At 25.3% G+C, this 22,084-nt stretch overlaps 1 protein-coding gene and 1 pseudogene across 2 annotated transcripts; both read left to right on the forward strand.

The window, feature by feature from the left end:
- The first annotated feature begins 762 nt into the window (after nt 1-762).
- Nucleotides 763-4,780, forward strand: LOC114928075 (flap endonuclease GEN-like; annotated as a pseudogene). Its single transcript, XR_014925554.1, has 7 exons — nt 763-1,538; nt 2,151-2,336; nt 2,473-2,756; nt 2,828-3,106; nt 3,579-3,741; nt 3,822-3,987; nt 4,124-4,780. The product of XR_014925554.1 is annotated as a flap endonuclease GEN-like (transcript).
- A 2,305-nt stretch (nt 4,781-7,085) lies between these two features.
- Nucleotides 7,086-21,622, forward strand: LOC114928073 (aminopeptidase N-like). The gene is made up of 13 exons (XM_085486389.1): nt 7,086-7,332; nt 10,538-11,019; nt 11,269-11,727; nt 12,253-12,436; nt 13,029-13,167; nt 13,665-13,743; nt 14,213-14,553; nt 19,069-19,346; nt 20,048-20,238; nt 20,380-20,649; nt 20,745-20,811; nt 20,956-21,021; nt 21,166-21,622. The coding sequence occupies exons 3-13, from the start codon at nt 11,438-11,440 to the stop codon at nt 21,265-21,267; spliced, it is 2,007 nt and encodes a 668-aa protein (XP_085342515.1). The 5' UTR covers nt 7,086-7,332; nt 10,538-11,019; nt 11,269-11,437; the 3' UTR covers nt 21,268-21,622.
- Nucleotides 21,623-22,084: the final 462 nt, after the last annotated feature.

Below are 22,084 nucleotides of genomic sequence, written 5' to 3' on the forward strand. Positions count from 1 at the left end.
AGCTGTCAATCGCGCGTTACATTTTAGAACTAACTTGTCATCATGGTTACTTTTTTTAATCACGTGACATTACCGCAGTGCTCTGAATTTCAACAGAGAGAAACCTGGGTATCGATTCTGTAACTTTTTTTCTAAAGTGAAAACGTGAAAAGTGAAAAATTTCCACCAATCGCATATCGATTTTATTTTAAATTCAATTTAAATAATATTTAAATTCAGTCATGTTATAATATCATCAATCAAACATCTTCGATTAAATTTATTTAAATTTTATTAATCGTTACACATAGTTAATTAATGGAAATAGAGAAATTATATCGATTTTCTTAAGTCAACCATTAATGGAAGAGATTCGCATTAAATTTGCTATATTTAATCGTCAATTATATACTTTTTAATTGTTTTTGCTCAAATCAATTGTCAATTGGATTGTCTTCGATTGAATCTGTTTTTTTTCAATCGTCCATTAAAGTACTTCTAATTAAAATTAACTCATATTAATCGTTTAATTGAAAAACTTTCAATTAAATTAGCTTGTATATTAATCGTTTAATCGATCGCTCTCTGATTAATTTCGTTTATATCAATTGTCAATTAAATAACCTTCAATTGACTTTGATCATATTAATCGTTAATTAAGCGATCTTCGATTAATCTAGCTTATATCAATTGTCATTGTAACGATCTCTAATTAATCTTTCTAAAATCGTCAATTCAAAATATTTTAATTACAGTTGATTACATCCGTTTGTAATTAAATGTCATAATTAATTTAAAAAGTAATTAATTAATCAGCATCTCTGCTAGGCGTATAATCGGTCACATTAATGATCGCTCGATAGACTTAAATTCCTCATCGAGGCCTTCCTGTCAAGGCCCCTACAAAATAAGCGGCGAAAGTTTTTTCGCATAACCTCGATGCACGATTGGTGCATCGTTACATTGCATACAGGATCAATTCGATTGCATATCACTTAAGACATTAATAATTATAAATTTGTTTACTTTATTAGGCTCACCATGCACTTTTATTTTGATCGCTTCATGCGACTTTTGTATCCACTGTAAGTAGAAATGTAACATGATCACTATATTATCTACAAGAGATGGCGACGTTGTAAGTTTTCTTCCTGGGGATCGATTGTCTATTTGTGTCGATTTTTCTCACTTTTCGCACATTCATTTCACGTGAAGAAATACACACGATTGGCTATGAGCAAGATGAAAATACGATATCCCTAGATTCACGGGAGCACAAACCATAGTGAACATTCCGTAAAGCGTATATGCATGCATATATGTTTCAGTGATACCTTTATCTTTATAACCTCTGCAGTTTGAACGGTGTGAATAAGAATGAATATTACAGAGAAACAAAAAGAAATTATGTTAAATTTTATGAATAAACATTCGGATTTCGGTCGGGGGCGGATAAATTTTTGAACATGCTTGAATAAAATTGACGCGACGTGTTATGAGAATTGATATAAAACAATACATTAATAAAAAAGTAGTGTTTAAAAATCTTTTATTATAAAGTTAAGAAATGTACTGTGATAATCTTAATTATTAATTTATTATAAGATTATGAAATGTACTAATTTTATGTGATACAATTTATGTGATAAATATATATATATAAATATATATATATATATCCTATTCAAAATACCATCGCACAATATTTCTTAATTCGTACTTCTTCTGCTTGCATTATATTTATATCATTAAATGGTATCGGCACTTCTCCTTCTTCCTCCAAATATACTTCATTTAATGGAATTCTCCATTTATAAGCAATGTTATGTAAAACAACATGCATTTACAATTAGAGCTGTAAAGAATAGATTTAAAAAATACCTTTTCTTATCTCAATTATGCACTATAATTATTTACATACCAGCAAATTCTGGTGTATAATGTAATGTCCTCTCTTTTAATACGTATTTTAATACGTATTTTAATACGTATTTTAATACGTATTTTAATCGCGCTCTACATAACATATAATGCAGTAGGATATACGACACATTTTGACATTATTCGACACAATAATTCTTGTCGAATAATCTCACGTGAAATATTTCGTGTTTTCACTATAATGAAAATTAGCCAATCAAGTGAATGCTCACTTTTGTCATTTTCACTAGGTTTTGAGATACACAATCGACCCCCTGGAGTTGTATCATTGTACGTTGACAGATTCAATTCAACATTCTTGATGCAAAATGGGTGTGAAGGATTTATGGAATATTTTATCGCCTTTATGCGAGAGAAAATCGCTGTACGAGCTGCAGGGAAAGACGATTGCGATTACAAACTAGGATGTATCTCAGGTAAATTCATATTCATATAATTTCTTAGATATAGAGCACATAATATTAATTAATTAGTACACAGTACTTGCATTTTCGCATGCACATTTATGTTACACCGATGAGATGTAATTTATTGATTCCAATTGTGTCGCAGGAATCTATACTTTTGTACGGTGTTCCTCCTAATGCAAGGAATATTTCCAGTATTTATATTGGAAGGAAAGGCTCCCACTCTGAAACATAAAACTATTGCACGAAGAAATGATGCTTGTAATGGATTTCAGGAAAGAAAGAAAACTGCTAAGAAAGGAGGGAGGACGCAGTTTAATTGAGTTTTAAATGAATGTAAGCATTCAAATGTTAAAATTCATGGGTATTGCTTGCGTACAGAGCCATGGTGAAGCAGAAGCTACGTGTGCATATTTAAATGAGGATGGGGTACTTTTATGACTTAATTTTCTTTGATAAACAAATTACTGATTAGTTATAAAGAAGAAATATGTTTTTAGCTTGTAGATGGATGCATAAGTCAAGGCAGTGATTGCTTTTTATATGGTGCAAAAGTAGTATACAGAAACTTTTGTACAAGTACTCAAGGAAATCGTGGAGCTACAGCTGGTTCTGTAGATGTTTACAATATGGGAAAGATAGAAAATATATTGAACATAGGACGAAATAGCATTGGCCTTATTGTGCGGCTGTGACTATAATGAGGGAGTGAATGGTGTTGGAAAAGAAGCTGCTTTAAAATTCTTCAAGACTGTAGATGATAAAAATGTTTTACAAAGGTATGGATATGAAATTCATTAAAAAAATTATATATATATATATATATATATATATATATATATATATATATATATAAAGAGTTTAACAAGGCTCTGTAATATCAATATAAATTTAATGTGTAAGACAGGCAATAAGAGCCAAATCGTGGATGACAGTGCGTTATCCCAACGAAACTAAAATTTTTTCCGTTAGAATTATTACTTGGTCACGGCCAAGATTTAAAATTGGAATAATCTCTACACTTTAAATCTTGGTCGTGACCAAGTAAAATTTGATGCCTTGTGCACAGGTATTTAATTCTAACGGAAAAAATTTTAGTTTCGTTGGGATAACGCACTGTCATCCGCGATTTGGCTCTTATTGCCTGTCTTACACTTTAAATTTATATTTATATATATATATATATATATATATATATAAATCAAATTTATCAAATTTATTTATTGTGACTAAATTATTTCCTCTTTTCAGAATTCAGGATTGGAGAACTGACACAAGTTTAGATAGAATTGAATCAAATTTATTAAATTCTGATTTATGTACAGTATGTGGTCATCGAGAAAAATTACAAAAACATAAAAAATCAGGTTGTGTTTATTGTGGTACTTGAAAAATGCAAAAATGATGACTTCAGGTAATTACTGCATCATATATATATTTGAGATGCATATTGTACTTAATAACTAATTATATAGTGCTTTGTAATGTATATAGAGAAAGGAGAGCACTGATGTTAAATGAAATATCATTGAGGAAAAAGGCACTTCATGATGAAAATTTTCCTAATCAGGAGTTAATAGAAGAATATCTTACTAAGAAAGATTTGGTTCCAACTAAATTGGATATAGAATGGAAGCAACCTTAAGTCAATGCATTTATTGTAAATATATTGTTGCATATATATATATATATATATATATATATATATATATTTATTATATGTTATAAAATAATCTCTTGGTTATATATATATAATATTATATTAATTAAATATATATAATATTTTTCTATTATAGGATTTTATAGAGAAATATCTATGTTGGGAACCACAATATACATTTGAAAAAATATTTACACTAATTACTCGATGGCAATTTTTACATCTGCCAGATTTTACACTTGATGAACGTTTGTCTATGTCAAACTTATTTATTCCTGATCAAATAAAAAAGATACGTAATATCAGATCTATAGCCAGTTATGAAATTATTTGGAAGAAGGAACATAGTGCATCAGAGAAATGTTAGAAGAGTACAAAGAGCAAATACAGCCAAATGACGATAATGATGTAGACAGTTTACTATCGATGTTATCACAAAAGGTTGCATAATTATATTGCGATAGATAAGTTGTTAAAAAAATATTTGATTTATTTATTCATTTTTTAAAATTCATATAGGTCATAAAACACTTTTGAAATAATTATATATAATTTATGTTGCTATGATTTATTATAATATCTTTATACGCGATAGATAGTAAAATAACTTATATGTGTATGAAGAATATTTCAATATTTCATATATTAGAATATCAATTATATTAATTATTAGAAAGTTATTTTTGATAAGAGGAAACATTTAATATATTTTTATTACAAAAATAACGGAGTTTATTGAAATTTTAATGTACGTACGGAACGTAGTTTTAATGCAATAAATCTATAATATACAAATTAAATTTTTTAAATTTTATAAATAATGTAAATGTTTAATATCAATATATACATAATAAATATATCAATTATGATTAATTATTATATAATTCAATTCTCTATATTTATATCTTCTTTATATTTTAATTTTTGTATGTATAATTTTCTTTTTTTCACCTTATTAATATAGTGTTAATCTATAAAAAACTTTAATTATACCGTAAATACAATCTAGTTCATTTGCTAAAGATTGATATATAATAATTATAAACAAAATTTCAGCTTTTATTTGACATGTAAAATATTTTTTCCGTTTACCTTCTGTCAGATTGCCTTCATATTTCGAGAAAACTATATTAAAAGCTTTTGTTTATAATTTGCATGCGCATGCCTTTAATAACTATAAATAAATAAATTTTAAATCTAATAAAAGTGACGCATTTGGTTTTATATATGTAAATGAATTTAATTTGTTCAAACAAAGACTCTTACATTAATATATATTAAAACAAGATAGAGAGATCAATTATTAGAAGACAAAATAAAATACAAAAGAATTTTGAACGAAAAAGAACAAACAAGCATAGTTATTTTATACCCGCAAGAAGACACCTCATAAGATGTTTCATTAGTCATCAGTTAGTAATATATAATTCTAAATAATGTCAACTAATTAGCGAATCTTAGAAAGCGATCATATATACAGGGTGTTTCCGATACATACACATCATTATGTCGGATTGCCTATCTGCTTATCGATAGGCGCATGCTTTATAAGAAAAGGAAGAAGAAATGAACTTTATCACTCTATACGTACAGTGAACACTTGTTAAATTGGATAATATAGATAAAATATATATTTACTAATATAGATTAGATAACATAAGTAAAATTTAATAATCAAATTTTACTAAAATTTTACAAAAAATATTTTTTAATTTATCTTTAATACAATTTTTACCTATAAATATATAACAAATCATATAATACATTTTATCTATAAATATAATATATTTATAAGTCATATAATAAATGTTTAGTAAATATAATAAGTCATATAATAGAATTGATTTATAAATATAATAAATATATTTTAAAGTTATATTATACATTTTCTAGTAAATCAAAAATAGAACAATTTATTCAGGTATCGCGCTGGAGTTTTATTTAAACAAGTAGAAAAATAGTATCTCTTTGTTAAAATAGATATTTTTTTCCTTTCTAAAAAAAATATACAAAATATGAAAAATAAAAATAAAAACAATATTAATGGCGCGCACACTGTTTTATCTAATACATAACAAAAATTCAGGAATTAAAATTATGTACATAAAATTTAGGGAATTGAAATTATGTGCCTCTCTTCTGTCGATAATAATGTATGTGTATGTATTTGAATTAAATTTAATTAAATAAACTCATCTGTACAGAATAAAATTAATAAGAAGATAAAATAAAATACAAAAAATCTTAAATGAAAAAATGGATAAAAATTATTTTATACCCGCAAGTAGACACCCTATCTGTGATGTTTCGTTAGTCAGTTAAAATAGTATAAATACTAATAATATTAAAGTCAGTTAAAATAGTATAAATACTAATAATACTTTTTAATTAGCGAATATTCGCTATATTAGCGATTTAGCTACTGTGTGTATTTCAGTTTTAAAAATAATAACGCAAAAATACTTTTATATTTATTTAATTTATTATTTGTTAACACATGACGTATTTGTGTGTGGATAAGTTAAATTTGTTCAAACAAAAATTATTATATTAATATATATTAAAGTAGGATAAAAAAATCAATCAAAAGACGAAACAGAATACACAAAAATCTTGAATGAAAAAAATAAACAAACATACAAAGTTATTTCATACCCGCAAGTAGACACCCTATAAGTTGTTATTTGTTAGTCAGTAATATAATTCCAATAATATCAACTAATTAGCAAATTCCCGAGTGATCCAGCTATTATATACATATTATATATATATATATATATGATAGCTGGATCACTCGGGAATCAACTAATTAGCAAATTCCCGAGTGATCCAGCTATTATATACATATTATATATATATATATATATGATAGCTGGATCACTCGGGAATTTGCTAATTAGTTGATATTATTGGAATTATATTACTGACTAACAAATAACAACTTATAGGGTGTCTACTTGCGGGTATGAAATAACTTTGTATGTTTGTTTATTTTTTTCATATATATATATATATATATATATATATATATATAACGACCTTAGAAGTTTTGTGGATCTAATACATCATATTTATTATTTATCATGATGACACGTACAGAGAATCGACTGGTTTCAGTCTTTCGTGGTCTTTCGAACTGTACGCAGAGAATCGACTGATGTTAGTCTTTCGTGGTCTTTCAAACCATATCGTGGTAGATAATACTTTTAATAAGGTGTGTGTGACTATGTTATATTCTTCCAACATTGCGTGTTACTAGTATTAATTTGTTACAGTTCATTGTTAACAAAATATAATTTTTATCAATATAATTTTGCAATTAACATAAAGTTCCGAAATATTTAGGTAAGTCAAAATAAGTGAAAAATATAAAAAACAAGTACAAAAAAATTTAATTATACAGTATAACGGGATTTTAAAGAATTTTCAATATATTAGTATAAACAGAACAGTTTTATTCAAAATTAGAAGATTATATATATTATATAATTAACTTTGCATGCCTTTTACAGAAAAGTGGCTGATTTAATACTTTAATTGATAAATAAGTATAATTCTAAAATGCTTTAATTGATAAATAAGTATAATTCTAAAATGCAGTACAAAGGAAGGAATCGTAAATATTAATCTTTATTAAAGATAATTATTATGAATAAAATAAATAGAATTATTAAGAATTATTGAGATAATTATTAAAATTATAAAATTATGACAATTATTAAGACAAAATTATCAAAAGCGATAATTATATTTCGAGATAATACACCATATTTTTGTGAAAATGTTTTTTGAAATAAGTAATATAAACTTGTCAATAATGCATATTTACTTGATTAATTAGGCAAAATTTGAATGTGTTTAATTAAAACAACTGTTGCACTCAAATGCCGCTACACACACACAATTATATATATATATATATATATATATATATATATATATATATATATACAGGGTGTTCTGCAACAGATGGGAAAAAATTTAAGAGCGAATTCTCTGGCTAATTTGGAGACGATTTTTCCTTAGCAAAAATATCAAGAGAGGTAATCATTTTTTACAACTTTCCCATATTTGTCATTATGTATCTTTGTAATTAAGCCTCAAATTAAAATTTTATTAAAGTAAACTCCACCTGAAATTAACTGAAAAATGTAATTATGTTACATTTTTAACTTCACAACGTTTAGTTTTCAAGAAATCCATTTTTTTCAATCGCTTATAACTCGAAAATTATTGACTTCTCAACATTTTTGCTAAGGAAAAATCGTCTCCAAATTACTCAGAGAATCCGCTCTTAAATTTTGTCCCACCTGTTGCAGAACACCCTGTATATGTATAACAACCTTAGAAGTTTTGTTGACCTCACACATATTTATCATGATGACACGTACAGAAAATCAGTCCGTCTTTCGTAGTCTTTTAGTTAATTGTTAAAAAAATATAAATTTTATCAATATAATTATGCAATTAACATATTGTTCCGAAATATAGGGTAAGTCAGAATAAGTTAAAAATATATATATTTGTGGCCAAATATATATATATAAATATATATATTTGGCCACAAATACGAAAAATTTAATCATACAGTATAACGGACATTTAAATAATTACCAACATATAAAGAGAATATTTTTATTCAAAATTATCTTTTATTTTAATTCAGAGATAATTTCAAATGATGCCGATATTATAATATTTTATAAATTGTAATGTTGAAATAATCGTAGACCCATAAATGTTTGATATCTAATAAATTATTTATGAAACTTAAAAATACGATAATTTACATAATAATAATAATAAATTTTGTAATAGACACTAACTGTCTGTTCATTACAAGATTATTAAAATTTTGTTTTCTAAAATTAGTCGAACATTTTATTTTTTATAAAATAGTATCTGTATTTTAATATTTAAAATTATTTTGAATTTATGTTTTAGAATAACTTTAACAAGAATGAAGAATCAAATAATAATTTTTTTGTTGAAGATTATATATATATATATATATATATATATATATATGTATATATATATATATATATATATATATATAATTAAGAGAAATAATAAAATAGAACAAATTAATTATTGTTTTCAATTTGTATTCGATATATACCTTATAAGAGCGATGTTTTATGAAAAGTTTGAAAAAATTAATTTGTTAAGTAAGAAAAAAATAAAGATAAATACAACACTTAAAAATTATAGTAATTAAAAATTATAATTATTTATTAATTCTAAATTATAGAGTAAAACGGTAGAACATTCTCTAATTGTAAATCGAATGAAAAATGCATAATATTATTGATTTCAAGCAATTGTTAACTCCACATTTATTTTGATGCGTTCAATCTAAAATATCTAAAAAAATCCTTAGTTCTGGAACATCATAAATATATGTATATAATATTTATTATTAAGTGTGTAGATTATATAAATTAAAATTGATTTTATGTTTGTTTTATTCTCGACGATTGTTCGTTTGGAGTTTATAATACACAATTTAAAAGAAGAAATAACACAGACCTCTAAAGGAAAATAATAATAAACATGTGCTCCCTCTCTCTCTCTTTCTCTTTCTCTCTTTATATCTCTGTCTCCGCTGCTCGATCTTTCTTAGTCTTACTGTCTTCTTCTTATTTTGAATAAAAACAGGTTTTTATGTATGTAAACGTGATGGATCTTGTGTTTATTAATTTAATTTGCTTCAGACAATAAACTTTATGTTCTATAAATCTTTATATTTTAATAAATTAGTTTCAAAATTTTGTTTTAGATGTATATAATTTTTAGACGATAAAATAATTTTTTGTCAATTTAATTTTTGTATATTGCTGTCAATTATGCAACATTGAAATACATACATACACACATACATATATATACATATATATATATATATATATATATATATATATATATAATGCATTAGAAGAAGAAATTGTGCAAATGAAAATTTGCACTTTGCTTTCTTACCATATAATATTTCATTAAGTATAATGTTTCTTTAATTACTAATTTTAATACTTTTTATATTTATTTTCTTGTTTGTATACAAGAATCCCTTTTTAAAAAAGGCATGCAAAATCGATTATCGCAAATATTGTTGATTTTCCGCGATGCTGATTGGTTGTCTTGATTAACATTTGCGTTATATTAATAGCATCAAACAACTGCCATCGTCAAGATTACTAGTTTGACAGTTGAAAAATAAAAAATTAAAATAATATCAATAACGCGCGCTTTGCGCACGTTTGTGTTGTCTGATACCTGATACATAACAAAAATTCAGAAATTAAAATTATATACATAATCAAAATACAGAAATTAAAATTATATGCATAATTAAAATTCAGCGAAATAAAATTATGTTCATATTTATAGCATCATGCAACTGTCATCGAAAATTAACAATTTAACAATTGTAAAATAAATAATAGAAATTATATTAAAAGCGCGCGCGAAACACGTTCTTGTGTCATCTAGAAATTTAAAAAAGACATCAAAACTATATTTAATTTCTCTATTTATCTTTTGTTTACAGTGTGATTTACAAATCTTAAATAAATATTCCTTTTCCAAAATGATGATATTTCTGAAACTATTATTAAGTAGCGGATTTATGTTTATCGCTGAGACGGCTTCTATTCGTAATGAATCATCTTTATGTTGTGATCCATCAGAATATATAAACCCAATCCATTACGATATCAAGCTTATATCATATATTGAAGGACATATTTTACATGGAGAATACAATATCAGTATAAGCATTTTTAACAAAACGCAAGACGTATTTTTACATTCAGAAAAACTATGTATTAAAAATATAATTTTATTTTCAAATATAAAAAAATATGAGAATGATAAAGATACAGTTTATAACTCAACATATAATATTGATGAAAACATAATTCATGTTTCTTTTTCGGATGAGTTATCACCAGGAAATTACACTTTAAATATAAAATATCTTGGTATTGCTGATAAAATATTTAGAATTTTTGACACAAAAGGAAAAATTGCGTAAGTAAATAGGATATGTTTATTAGAAAAGTACAATGTGCAATTACATAAAACATTGCAATTAATATACTAATTATTTATGTATCGAATGTTTCAAAAATTATTATATACCATAACATTTAAATATAAAGACGGGTAATCTTTTTTTTTAGTACATATTATTACTTATTACATTTATACGTTTTTTAATTCCAATATTTTTATGCTTACTAAAAATGTTCATTAAAATATATTCCTTGAAATGTATAGTTAGATAGGTGCTACTCAGTTTCATATAATCTGCACCCGACGATTGTCTTCATGTTGGAATGAACAGAATTTATTGTTAGAAGCAACCTTTAATATATCTATAGGATGTAATCAATGTACGGCTTTGTCAAATATACCATTGCGACAAACGGAAGAAAATAAGTTTAAAATGTTATGGACACACTTCGCTACAACATCTGCAATGTCGCCTTATCTTGCAACAATGATTGTGTCTAATTACCTATTACGTATTGATAAAAACACTCGAAACATTGAAATGTGGTGCAGAAACGAATCTGGATTTCACATAGAATTTGCAGAAAATGTAGCTGAAAATATCACGTTGCTGTTCAAAAATGAATGGAAACAATGTTCGAACAATATTTCGAAGGTAACACATGTTGCAATTCCAAATTTCCATGACAATGGCATAATAGTTTTCGGACTTGTTTTTTATAAGTGAGTACAAGTGTTTAGAATTACATTAAAAATAAAATTATATTAGTATGCAAATAGATAAAATTTAAAAACATGTATATACAATATTTTGTTTCTGTGCACGTTCGAAAGTATAAAGAATTGTGAAATATAAAACTTTCGTAGAATTATGTTTATTTATATTATTCCAAAGTTAAAGTATACCGTTTGAATAAAAGGTAAAGTATGTATGTTAAATTGTACCCTCTCAGGTAGATGTTAAAACTGTAATGAAGCTATGAAAAAAATGACATTTTTAAAATTTTCAAATTATTGTTCTTTGTCAACGATATACACATTAACAGAAATTTATCGTTGTTTCATATTGTAAATTAAAAAATAAAGAAAATATTATTTGGTTTAATTTACAATACTGATTTTTTTGCTAAATTCCACCCATGACTTTGTAAATCGTACAAGTAACAATTAAATTAAAATATTGTAACAAAAATAAAGTTTTATTTTCTATAAAAGTTCTGAGTGTTAACATTAAAATATAACTTTCAGAGAAGCAGATATCATCTACAATGAAAATTTATATCCTATTGCTCACAAAATCGAAGTAGCTCAATTAGTAGGACGTAAAGTGACACAGGAATGGTTTAATAACATGTTGAACGATCCATTAGTGTCGGATTTTTGGTTTAAAAAAGGTCTTATTTTATTGCTTGCAACGTATGCTGTCAATAAGGTACGTAATTTTAAATATTATCAACTCTATCTCGCTCCCACCTTTTTGTAAACGATATAATACTTAAACATTTAGATTGCAAGGTTTTCTTAAATCAAACCCTTTTTACAAAATCTATATGCATTCTTTGTGAATTGTCTGGAAAATATATTTAGCATTATTTAAAATAATTAATTATTTTAAAGAAATATTTTTTTCACATATTTACATATATATAATTATAATTAATTTATTTAAAATTTTTATTTTTTTAACACCACTAGTACATACTTTTAAATTTTTATGTAATATAATATAAAAAAATTAATAAAAAACGAGTACACATAATATTTATTTAATTAAATTGGGTAAAAAGAAGTTTGCAATAATATAATATCATGAGGCAATAATTTAAAAAATACGTAATACATATTTGTTAATTATATTAATACAAAATTTAGATTTCATTATTATATATTTATTTTAATGTGTTTTTTAAAATAAAAAAATGATTCGTTTTAACAATGAAGTAACAGTAATAATATTAGTATTTATTTTTAATGCAAGTATTTTCAAAACGCTTATATCGATATAATAATTATTTTTTCTATAGACTTATCCAGATTATCCAATAATAAATTTATTTGTTGTTCAAAATCAACATTACTCTTTTAATTTGGATAGTGATTATTATATGTGGAATTTTACTTCACAAGTTAACAGTTCATTGGAAATTCCTAATTCTATCAAAGGTATACGTAATTTAATAAAATAGTCTGCGCAAATTTTTAACTGTTAATGGTTTAAAATATGTGTAAAATTAGAAGATAATTAATTTTTTATCTGGATTTTAATTTAATATATTTATAAAAGTACACACCTGCGCGCGCACACGCTCATGCTTATTCACACACTCACGCAAACGCGCGCAACACACACACACACACACACACACACACACACGCACGCACACGCACACACAGTGTACAGTGATAGCCGTACATATGTAAGTAGAGGGAATGGTCCTTTAAAGTTTTGCTATTTTCGTAAGTATTAAGAAGAAATTTACTTATAAAATAAAACGATAAACGGTGCGGCAATAAAAAACATTTCACTCTTACGCGATTACTATCTTATATATAGATTTATATTATAATTTTCTTTATAAAATTACTCTGTTTACATGCAACCATTATAATAAATATACATTTATAAAGTATTTAATTTATAATTTTGATGTAAATTATAGCACCCTTTATAGTGCGCATGATGCAACACGCCTTCGGACACATTTTTTGGAAAAACATTCTCTCATATGCAAATAGCACGTGAGTAATACAACATAGAATATAATATAAAAAAATAAAATTATAGAAATCTTAAATAATTTATAATAATATACAAATTTTTTTTATATAATGTCCCTTATTTTCTTTCGTTTCTTCTGACATTATTTCATAATGTTTTTGCTTAGTGTTACAATTCCTCTTTTTGTGCTACATTTGTTTTCTAATCTTATTTAACAGGTTTTTAAATATGTAAAACTTATATCTCTTTTCTGTTCATAACTTTTTTGTTAATAACTTTTTTAAAATAATGAGCGACACTTAAAACCTCTTTATACTTACTCAGGTCAGTGACCTTGACAACAAATGTCAAGGTCATCGAAATCGGAAGTGGCTTCCCATATCTCAATAACTACCAACATTTTCTATATAATATGAACATTATACAGATAATTTAAATATATTTGTAACTTGTTTCTATTTATATATTTTACGTACTTTGTGAATTTAGGCTATCACATTGTCTAGACTCTGTGAATCATTTGAATGTTGCTTTCGAAATGAATGATGCTGTATATCTAACAAGAATGGAATATTGGCATTCGGAAAAGCACTGTCCTCTTATTAAAGTAAAACGAAATTATAGTGATCCAATGAGCCAAACAACTGTGTCGATACAATATATCGACATATTAAAAATTCGCCACATTCCTATAACTTTTACTACGGAAGCATCTCTCAATTTTAACAATTTTACTCATCATTTTCTAAATCTTTACGTGTCACAGGATCTCAAATTATTATTACCATTTAAAGAGGGTGGTTGGATGATATTTAATATACAACAAGTTGGTAAATATCGACATATGGACTTATTATGATTTATTTCTCATCTTTATTTTACAAACATATAATTTACATAATTTTACTTTTTTATTTATTTTTTTATCTCATTTTATTTATTTTTTTATTCATTGTTCTATAAAATTTTGAGATATTTATTATATAATTATAATATAATTTATTATAATTATAATAGTTTTAAAACTTTTTGTGTAATATTTTGCATTATTATATATACATACTTATATATATATATATATATATATATATATATATATATAATATTATATCAAGAGACACGGTAGTGTCTCGCGACCAGTTAAGGGCGTAGCGGAGACACCGTGTATCTTAACGCGAGTCGGACATTTGAGTCTTTATAATATTTCGAATCCTCAATAATGGCTGAAGCAATCGAGTTTATACTAGACTTAATCGATAGATTGAGTTCGAATTATATAATAAAAGTGTCTTTATTTCTGCTCTACGTGATTTGTAAGCAGAGATATATAAATGCAAAGTCGAAATATGAAAAATTTCTATTAAGAAACGTCCCCGTCATCATTATCATCATCATTATCATCATCATTATCATCATCGACCACGCATACATAGTAGTATCGTGCTACACGTATTCACACGTATACAACACATGCGCACACATATATCACACGTACACAACACATGCAAGATGCATGTAGTGGTAATTTTGTCCATCTCGCACGTTTTACAACAGATGGCGATAGTGGCGCTCCGCCATATCGGCAGCGTGCGGGGTTATGTTGGCTAACTCTCTCTCTCTCTCTCTCTCTCTCTCTCTCTCTCTCTCTCTCTCTCTCTCTCTCTCTCTCTCTCTCTCTTTCTCACACGCACACGCACACACACACACACTCTCTCATTCTCACTCACTCACTCACTGTTCGTCTTGTGTACTTATTTAGTACATTCATGATCGGCAGCGTGCGGGGTTATGTTGGCTAACTCTCTCTCTCTCTCTCTCTCTCTCTCTCTCTCTCTCTCTCTCTCTCTCTCTCTCTCTTTCTCACACACACACACACTCTCTCATTCTCACTCACTCACTCACTGTTCGTCTTGTGTACTTATTCAGTACATTCATGATTAAACATCTATATGCATTAATGTGAAATTTACTTACAATTAGTTTACTTGAAATATTCAATCTCTAAAGTGTTTATCTTATAAGATAGACAAAAAAATCTGAGTAAATAATAAGAAAAAAAAACAAGGATTATTATTGTCATAATTTTTTATCAATTAAGTACTCTCAACTATCCAATAATTAAATAAATACGTACAAATGTGCGCGCGTGTACACACATACACATATTGATATTAAAGAGATTGAAGGAGAGGAAGGAGAAGATAAAAATTTAAATATTCACATATATTTTCAAATATTATATATGAATTTATAGTTTACATATCTAATTAATAATGAATTTCTAATTATATTAAACATATCAAAATAAAGACATACATGTATTTATCAAATGAATAAAATTATTGAATACAGACTTAAAAAATTAATTAAACATAAACTTAAAAAATTAACTAATTAAACATATTCCAAATTTAGAAAAAATAAACTTTATTTATATATGCAACAGCTTTTTAAACTAAATTTTTAAATTCTATTTTATATTAGACAATTATCTCAATCAACATCTACGTCCACATTAGCTGCACTGCAGACTACCTCTACAGCCACATTATCTGCTCCGCGGATATAGCGTTATGCCAATACGATACATTACATGTACTTACTTACTTGCCTTTACTGTACCAACTCTTGTTCTTTCCACGTAATCATGTTTTTACAGTTATCGTTTGCTGTATATCTTCCAGCAAACTTTATTTCGTGTGAAGTGTATTTAATTAATTAAATCTCTGCGAAAGATTGAGAAGATGAAGGGATAATTCAAACTATGAAGACATGGTTACATGGAAAAGACAAGAGTTGATACAATAATAAAGACATACATGTATTTGTATCCTGCTGGCATAAGGTTATAGAAGTTGATTGAGATTGAAAAATAATAATGAAAATAATAAAAAAAATAAAGACACATGTATTTGTATCGTGCTGGCATAAAGTTATAAAAGTTGATTGAGATTGAAAAATAATAATAAAAATAATTAAAAAAAGGAAATATTCAATCATCATTTAAAAGCATATTTGAAATCTGTAGAATAAACAGTTTTTGCAAAAAATGTGGAGCATTAGAGCTCTAGTAAGTCTAAAAATAAATGTAAACATCAATTAATAATAACTGATGTTATATATATATTATATATATAAACCAATTTGTTGCAATATTCACTATAAAAGGTTGTAAGGGTAAGATGGCTAAAAGTGAATAATTTAAAAGATAGTTAACATAATTTTACATAAACTGAAATATTTCATAGAATAAAATATTTGTAATATTTCGAAGTTTATGTAAGATTATGTAAAAATTATACCTTTACAACTTTTTATAGTAAATATTGCGAGGAATCGATTTATATGAGAAAAATTAAGGTAATTCTATTTTGAAAATATAAGTGACCTTTAAATAACCTTGAAAATCGCCGTTTAGGAAAAAGTCTGTGTCAACTTTTTCTTTTTCGAAATCCTGCAACTTTTATCTAAATTTAATAGAAAATGTATAAAAAATGCTCGACATTAGTACACACACACACACACACATATGGGTAAATTTATATAAATAGGGTGCTTTAGGAGGAATGATCAGGATTCTAGGATATGATTGTACACATCATTTTAAGCAAAGAAGTTTAGATAAACATGTTTAATAATTGTTCTATTCCGGTCATAAAAATATACAAAAATGAATGATATAATCTCTAAAAACTCACCTTTAAAAAAAGGTAAAAAAAGGCGACCAGTTAAGGGCACGCCATTAACAAAAATTATCCATTGCAAACCCATGTAGAATCCTATCCTATTGCAAACCCATGTAGAATCCTATAAAAAATTAATCATTGCAAACCCATGTAGAATCCTAGGCAAAATTAACCATTGCAAACTCATGTAGAATTGTATTAAAAATGATCCATTGCAAACTTATGTAGAATCCTACATTGCAAACCCATGTACAATAGAATTGTATGAAAAATTATCGATTATAAATTCATGTACAATCGTAACAAAAGTAATGAAATAAAAAAAAAATTGCGCCAAGTGAAAGTAGAAACTTGTACCAGTGGAAAATTAAAGTTGCAGACATATATAGAGTCGTATAATGAATCAGTAAGAATTTAAATTTGCAAATGTAGAATCGTACCATAAAAAAACTTATCTTTTAAAAAAAAAAGATAAACAAGATGCCAAGTCCATGCGCCATGTAAAAAAGAAATAAAAAAATTTTAGTTAAAAAAACTGGGAGCGCTGCTAAATAATATTCTAACAATATTAAAATTAAATTGTTACTTTTAAACTCATTACAGTTAAAATATGTTTTGTGTTTAAATTAATTAATGTTACTTTAAGGTGCATTGTAATTTTGAAACTTAGCAGCGCGCCCAGTTTTTTTAACTAAAATTTTTTTATTTCTTTTTTACATGGCGCATGGACTTGGCATCTTGTTTATCTTTTTTTTTTAAAAGATAAGTTTTTTTATGGTACGATTCTACATTTGCAAATTTAAATTTTTACTGATTCATTATACGACTCTATATATGTCTGCAACTTTAATTTTCCACTGGTACAAGTTTCTACTTTCACTTGGCGCAATTTTTTTTTTATTTCATTACTTTTGTTACGATTGTACATGAATTTATAATCGATAATTTTTCATACAATTCTATTGTACATGGGTTTGCAATGTAGGATTCTACATAAGTTTGCAATGGATCATTTTTAATACAATTCTACATGAGTTTGCAATGGTTAATTTTGCCTAGGATTCTACATGGGTTTGCAATGATTAATTTTTTATAGGATTCTACATGGGTTTGCAATAGGATAGGATTCTACATGGGTTTGCAATGGATAATTTTTGTTAATGGTTGAAGATATACGCGCGTAGGCGTTTTCTAAATAATATCATTCAATATTAATGTTATATTTTTACAAATATGTTATTCAAATAATTGTAAAAATTATTAAAAAGATAATTATATTTATAAAATTAATAATAATAAATGCAGGTAACGTAGATTTTTCGTAACGTTACATATGCTATAAAAATTATATGGGTGTTAGCATAAAATAATTATTAATTATGCACAACTAAAATCAATTTTATTTTATGATATATAACAATATCCTGCACAGTTTCATTTTCTCTACTATTTCAAGTATTAGAATGACATTTTTATAATTAATTTTCTATATTATGTATTTGCATTTCTTTTATATCTATTAAATTTTTAATTTTTAATTTATAATTTATATAAACAAAAGTATGAAACAAAAATTGAAATAAATTTGAAAATATGTATTTTAATGATCAAATTATTTAAAACAATAAAAATTGATAAAATTTATTTACTATTCGACAGGATATTATCGCGTTAACTATGATGATGAGAATTGGCGAAGAATTTCAAGTTACCTAAAATCTGATAATTACACGAAAATTCATGTTCTTAATCGTGCTCAAATTATCGATGATGCATTTCATTTAATGATAGCAAACCAACTCCAAACCCATATATTCTGGAATCTTATAGAGTATTTGCAACAAGAAGAAGATTATATAGCATGGTATCCTATGTTTAAAGCTTTGGAATACATGTATGGTACTTTTCCATGGAGAGAACCGGATGGAAATATTACTGTAAATATTAATAAATTTCAATAAAAATATTACATTTTAAATATTTGCATATATACACTCATTGATCACAAATAATTTAAATACTTGGAAAAATATATCCAGCACCGATAAAATTATTTTACATTCTATTATATCGCAAACAAATGTGCAAACAAATTCAGTTTGAATAATCACTCACCTGAAGAACTGTCCGAAAAGTCTATAATTTTCACTACTCCAAATATTATTGGTATATAAAATTGTTATTTGATATATAGCAAGGTGCTTAAAATCTTTGTCAATAAATGCAATTATATTGGCTTTATATCAATATTACATGTTGTAATAAAAAAAATATTAAACATATATATAGTTAAAAAAATTTAATTACATAATTCAAAAAGATATATTTTATACCTTATTTAAAAATAAAATATGATTAATAAATAGTTATAAAGCGATAATATCTATTAAATATTATAAAACATTTCGCACAAATTAAACCATATTTTTGCGTACAGGTATAATACATATGTATATTTGCACGTGCATATGTACGTAAATAGATAAACGTTAGCCTCTATAAGTGAATTTGTATTTATGTTTATTTTATAAAAAAAATTTTGCGTACAGGTATAATACATATGTATATTTGCACGTGCATATGTACGTGAATAGATAAATGTTAGCGTCGTAATAAATATATATTTAACAATTTTTAGTCTAGAGTAAAGTACGCATTAGAACAAGTACTTGGAAGAATCAAATATGAAGAAATTGATGATACAGACGAACTTAGAATATGTTTACGACAAGAAGCTGCAAGATGGGCATGTTTTCTTGAGAACTTCAGTTGTAAGAAAGAAGCCAAGAATAAATTAGAACAACATCTCCAAAATCGTACAAAACACAAGTAAATATTGTTATACATATATTTTTAGCCCTCCTTAATCAAATCCTCTTGTAGGTATCGCCTACAATGTTCAAATAATTCGATCAAGAGATCTATATACTAATCGTTAATAATAAAATTTAATTTTTTGTTATGTTTTAGAGTTTTGCCATGGTGGAAGAAATGGACATTTTGTAAAGGTTTGATGATAAATATCAACAAAACGATTTGGGAATCAGTGTATGCTATAGGATATGAAAAATCTGACACTAAATTATTAGAATACTTGGCTTGCACTGAAAATACTGATCTGATTAAACACCATTTAGAATATAAATCTGCTTACAGCTTTTTACATATTATTACGAGGCATGCGAAGAATCGAAGTACTTTGCAGTACATACTAAATGATTTTTTGAACATAAAACCAAAGTAATGTGACATATTTTTATAAATATTTTGTACAAAAATTGTGTTTTATATATATATATATATATATATATATTTATTTGGTTTCTCATTTTTAGAAATATTGGTATAATTGCAGCATTACTTATTATTATTAATAACATATATTCCAAAATTCTAGCTGAGGTAAAAATTTTAAATGTTTATATATCTATGTGTATAAAATGTGATAATAATGCGATATTAATATATATTATTTAATGTTTAAATAATTTTGATAATGTAATAATAACGTTGTCTATTAATAATTGTAAAAATAATACATTTTAGCATATAAACGTATACCTTATATCGTTGATGACCAATGAAGACTTATACGTTGGAATAAAAGAAATGGTAAATTTAATAAATATTATTACGAAAAAGAAATATTGTTCTATCTCTCTTATTAATTTTTGAATATTAATTTTATATTTGTTTTGTTTATTATATAAACAGTATATTAATTTCATTGTTCAAATTTTTGTTTATATATATTAGGATTCCATAATACAAAATTATGACAATATTGTAAGCAAAATATTAATTCGCAAATATCAAATCGAAAGACAGAGACAGTATTTTGAAAGTTTATTTGTCTAATGTGTGGGTGTAAAAAGAAAATTGCAGCTTTGCATACGTGGACATACATCATATGAATAATTTTTTATATTGTATATACTATTTATTTTACTACTTTAATTATTATTTATTTATATGTTTTACTATTTGATGCCTCCGCATTTACAAAACTTTATGACTGCATGCGTCAAGTTTTACATTTTTCTTTTGCGATCTTGCTTGATATAGGTGAAATATATATTATTACCTGTGTAGTCACAAGAAAGTAATATAATATTATAATAAATTTTACTATTCAATATAATATAACACGCACACACACACATATTGAATTATTATTTAATTTTCTATCATTTAATTATTATAAACATTTATAGCCAACATATTTATATATATATATATATATATATATATATATATGTATGCGTGTGCATGTGTGTGTGTGTATATAAAATAGCAATATAATATATATACGTGTATCATATTATATTCAGTAGATATTATATATTAAATATATAATTAATCCATTATAATATTAATAAATGTATGTATACATAAAATATATGTTTGTACAACAATAAGAATTAATAATATGTTAATGTTATATAAAAACTAATTTTAATTATATGTACTATATATGTTCAATATCAATATGTTATTATATAAAATTGATTGATTTTCATTTTTTAATTTACAGTAAATCACATAACATAATCTCTCTCTCTCTCCCCCCCCACTCTTCCGTAATCAACATTTTAATTTTAATAGAGTTATTTAAATAAAATATTAATCTTAATATTAATCAGATAAGAAATATATTTTCAATATTAATATTTAT

The sequence above is a fragment of the Nylanderia fulva genome, unplaced genomic scaffold (genome assembly GCF_048542155.1).
Source record: "Nylanderia fulva isolate GAGA-0341 unplaced genomic scaffold, ASM4854215v1 Scaffold43, whole genome shotgun sequence".
Lineage (NCBI taxonomy): Eukaryota > Metazoa > Arthropoda > Insecta > Hymenoptera > Formicidae > Nylanderia > Nylanderia fulva.

Bases quoted from the DNA above. Each gene is read 5' to 3' on its own strand.
- LOC114928073 (XM_085486389.1), top strand. From the start codon at position 11,438: ATGTTATGGACACACTTCGCTACAACATCTGCAATGTCGCCTTATCTT. The intron at 13,168-13,664 runs GTATACGTAATT...TGTAAATTATAG, and splicing joins AATTCCTAATTCTATCAAAG to CACCCTTTATAGTGCGCATG. The intron at 20,812-20,955 runs GTAAAAATTTTA...AATACATTTTAG, and splicing joins ATTCCAAAATTCTAGCTGAG to CATATAAACGTATACCTTAT.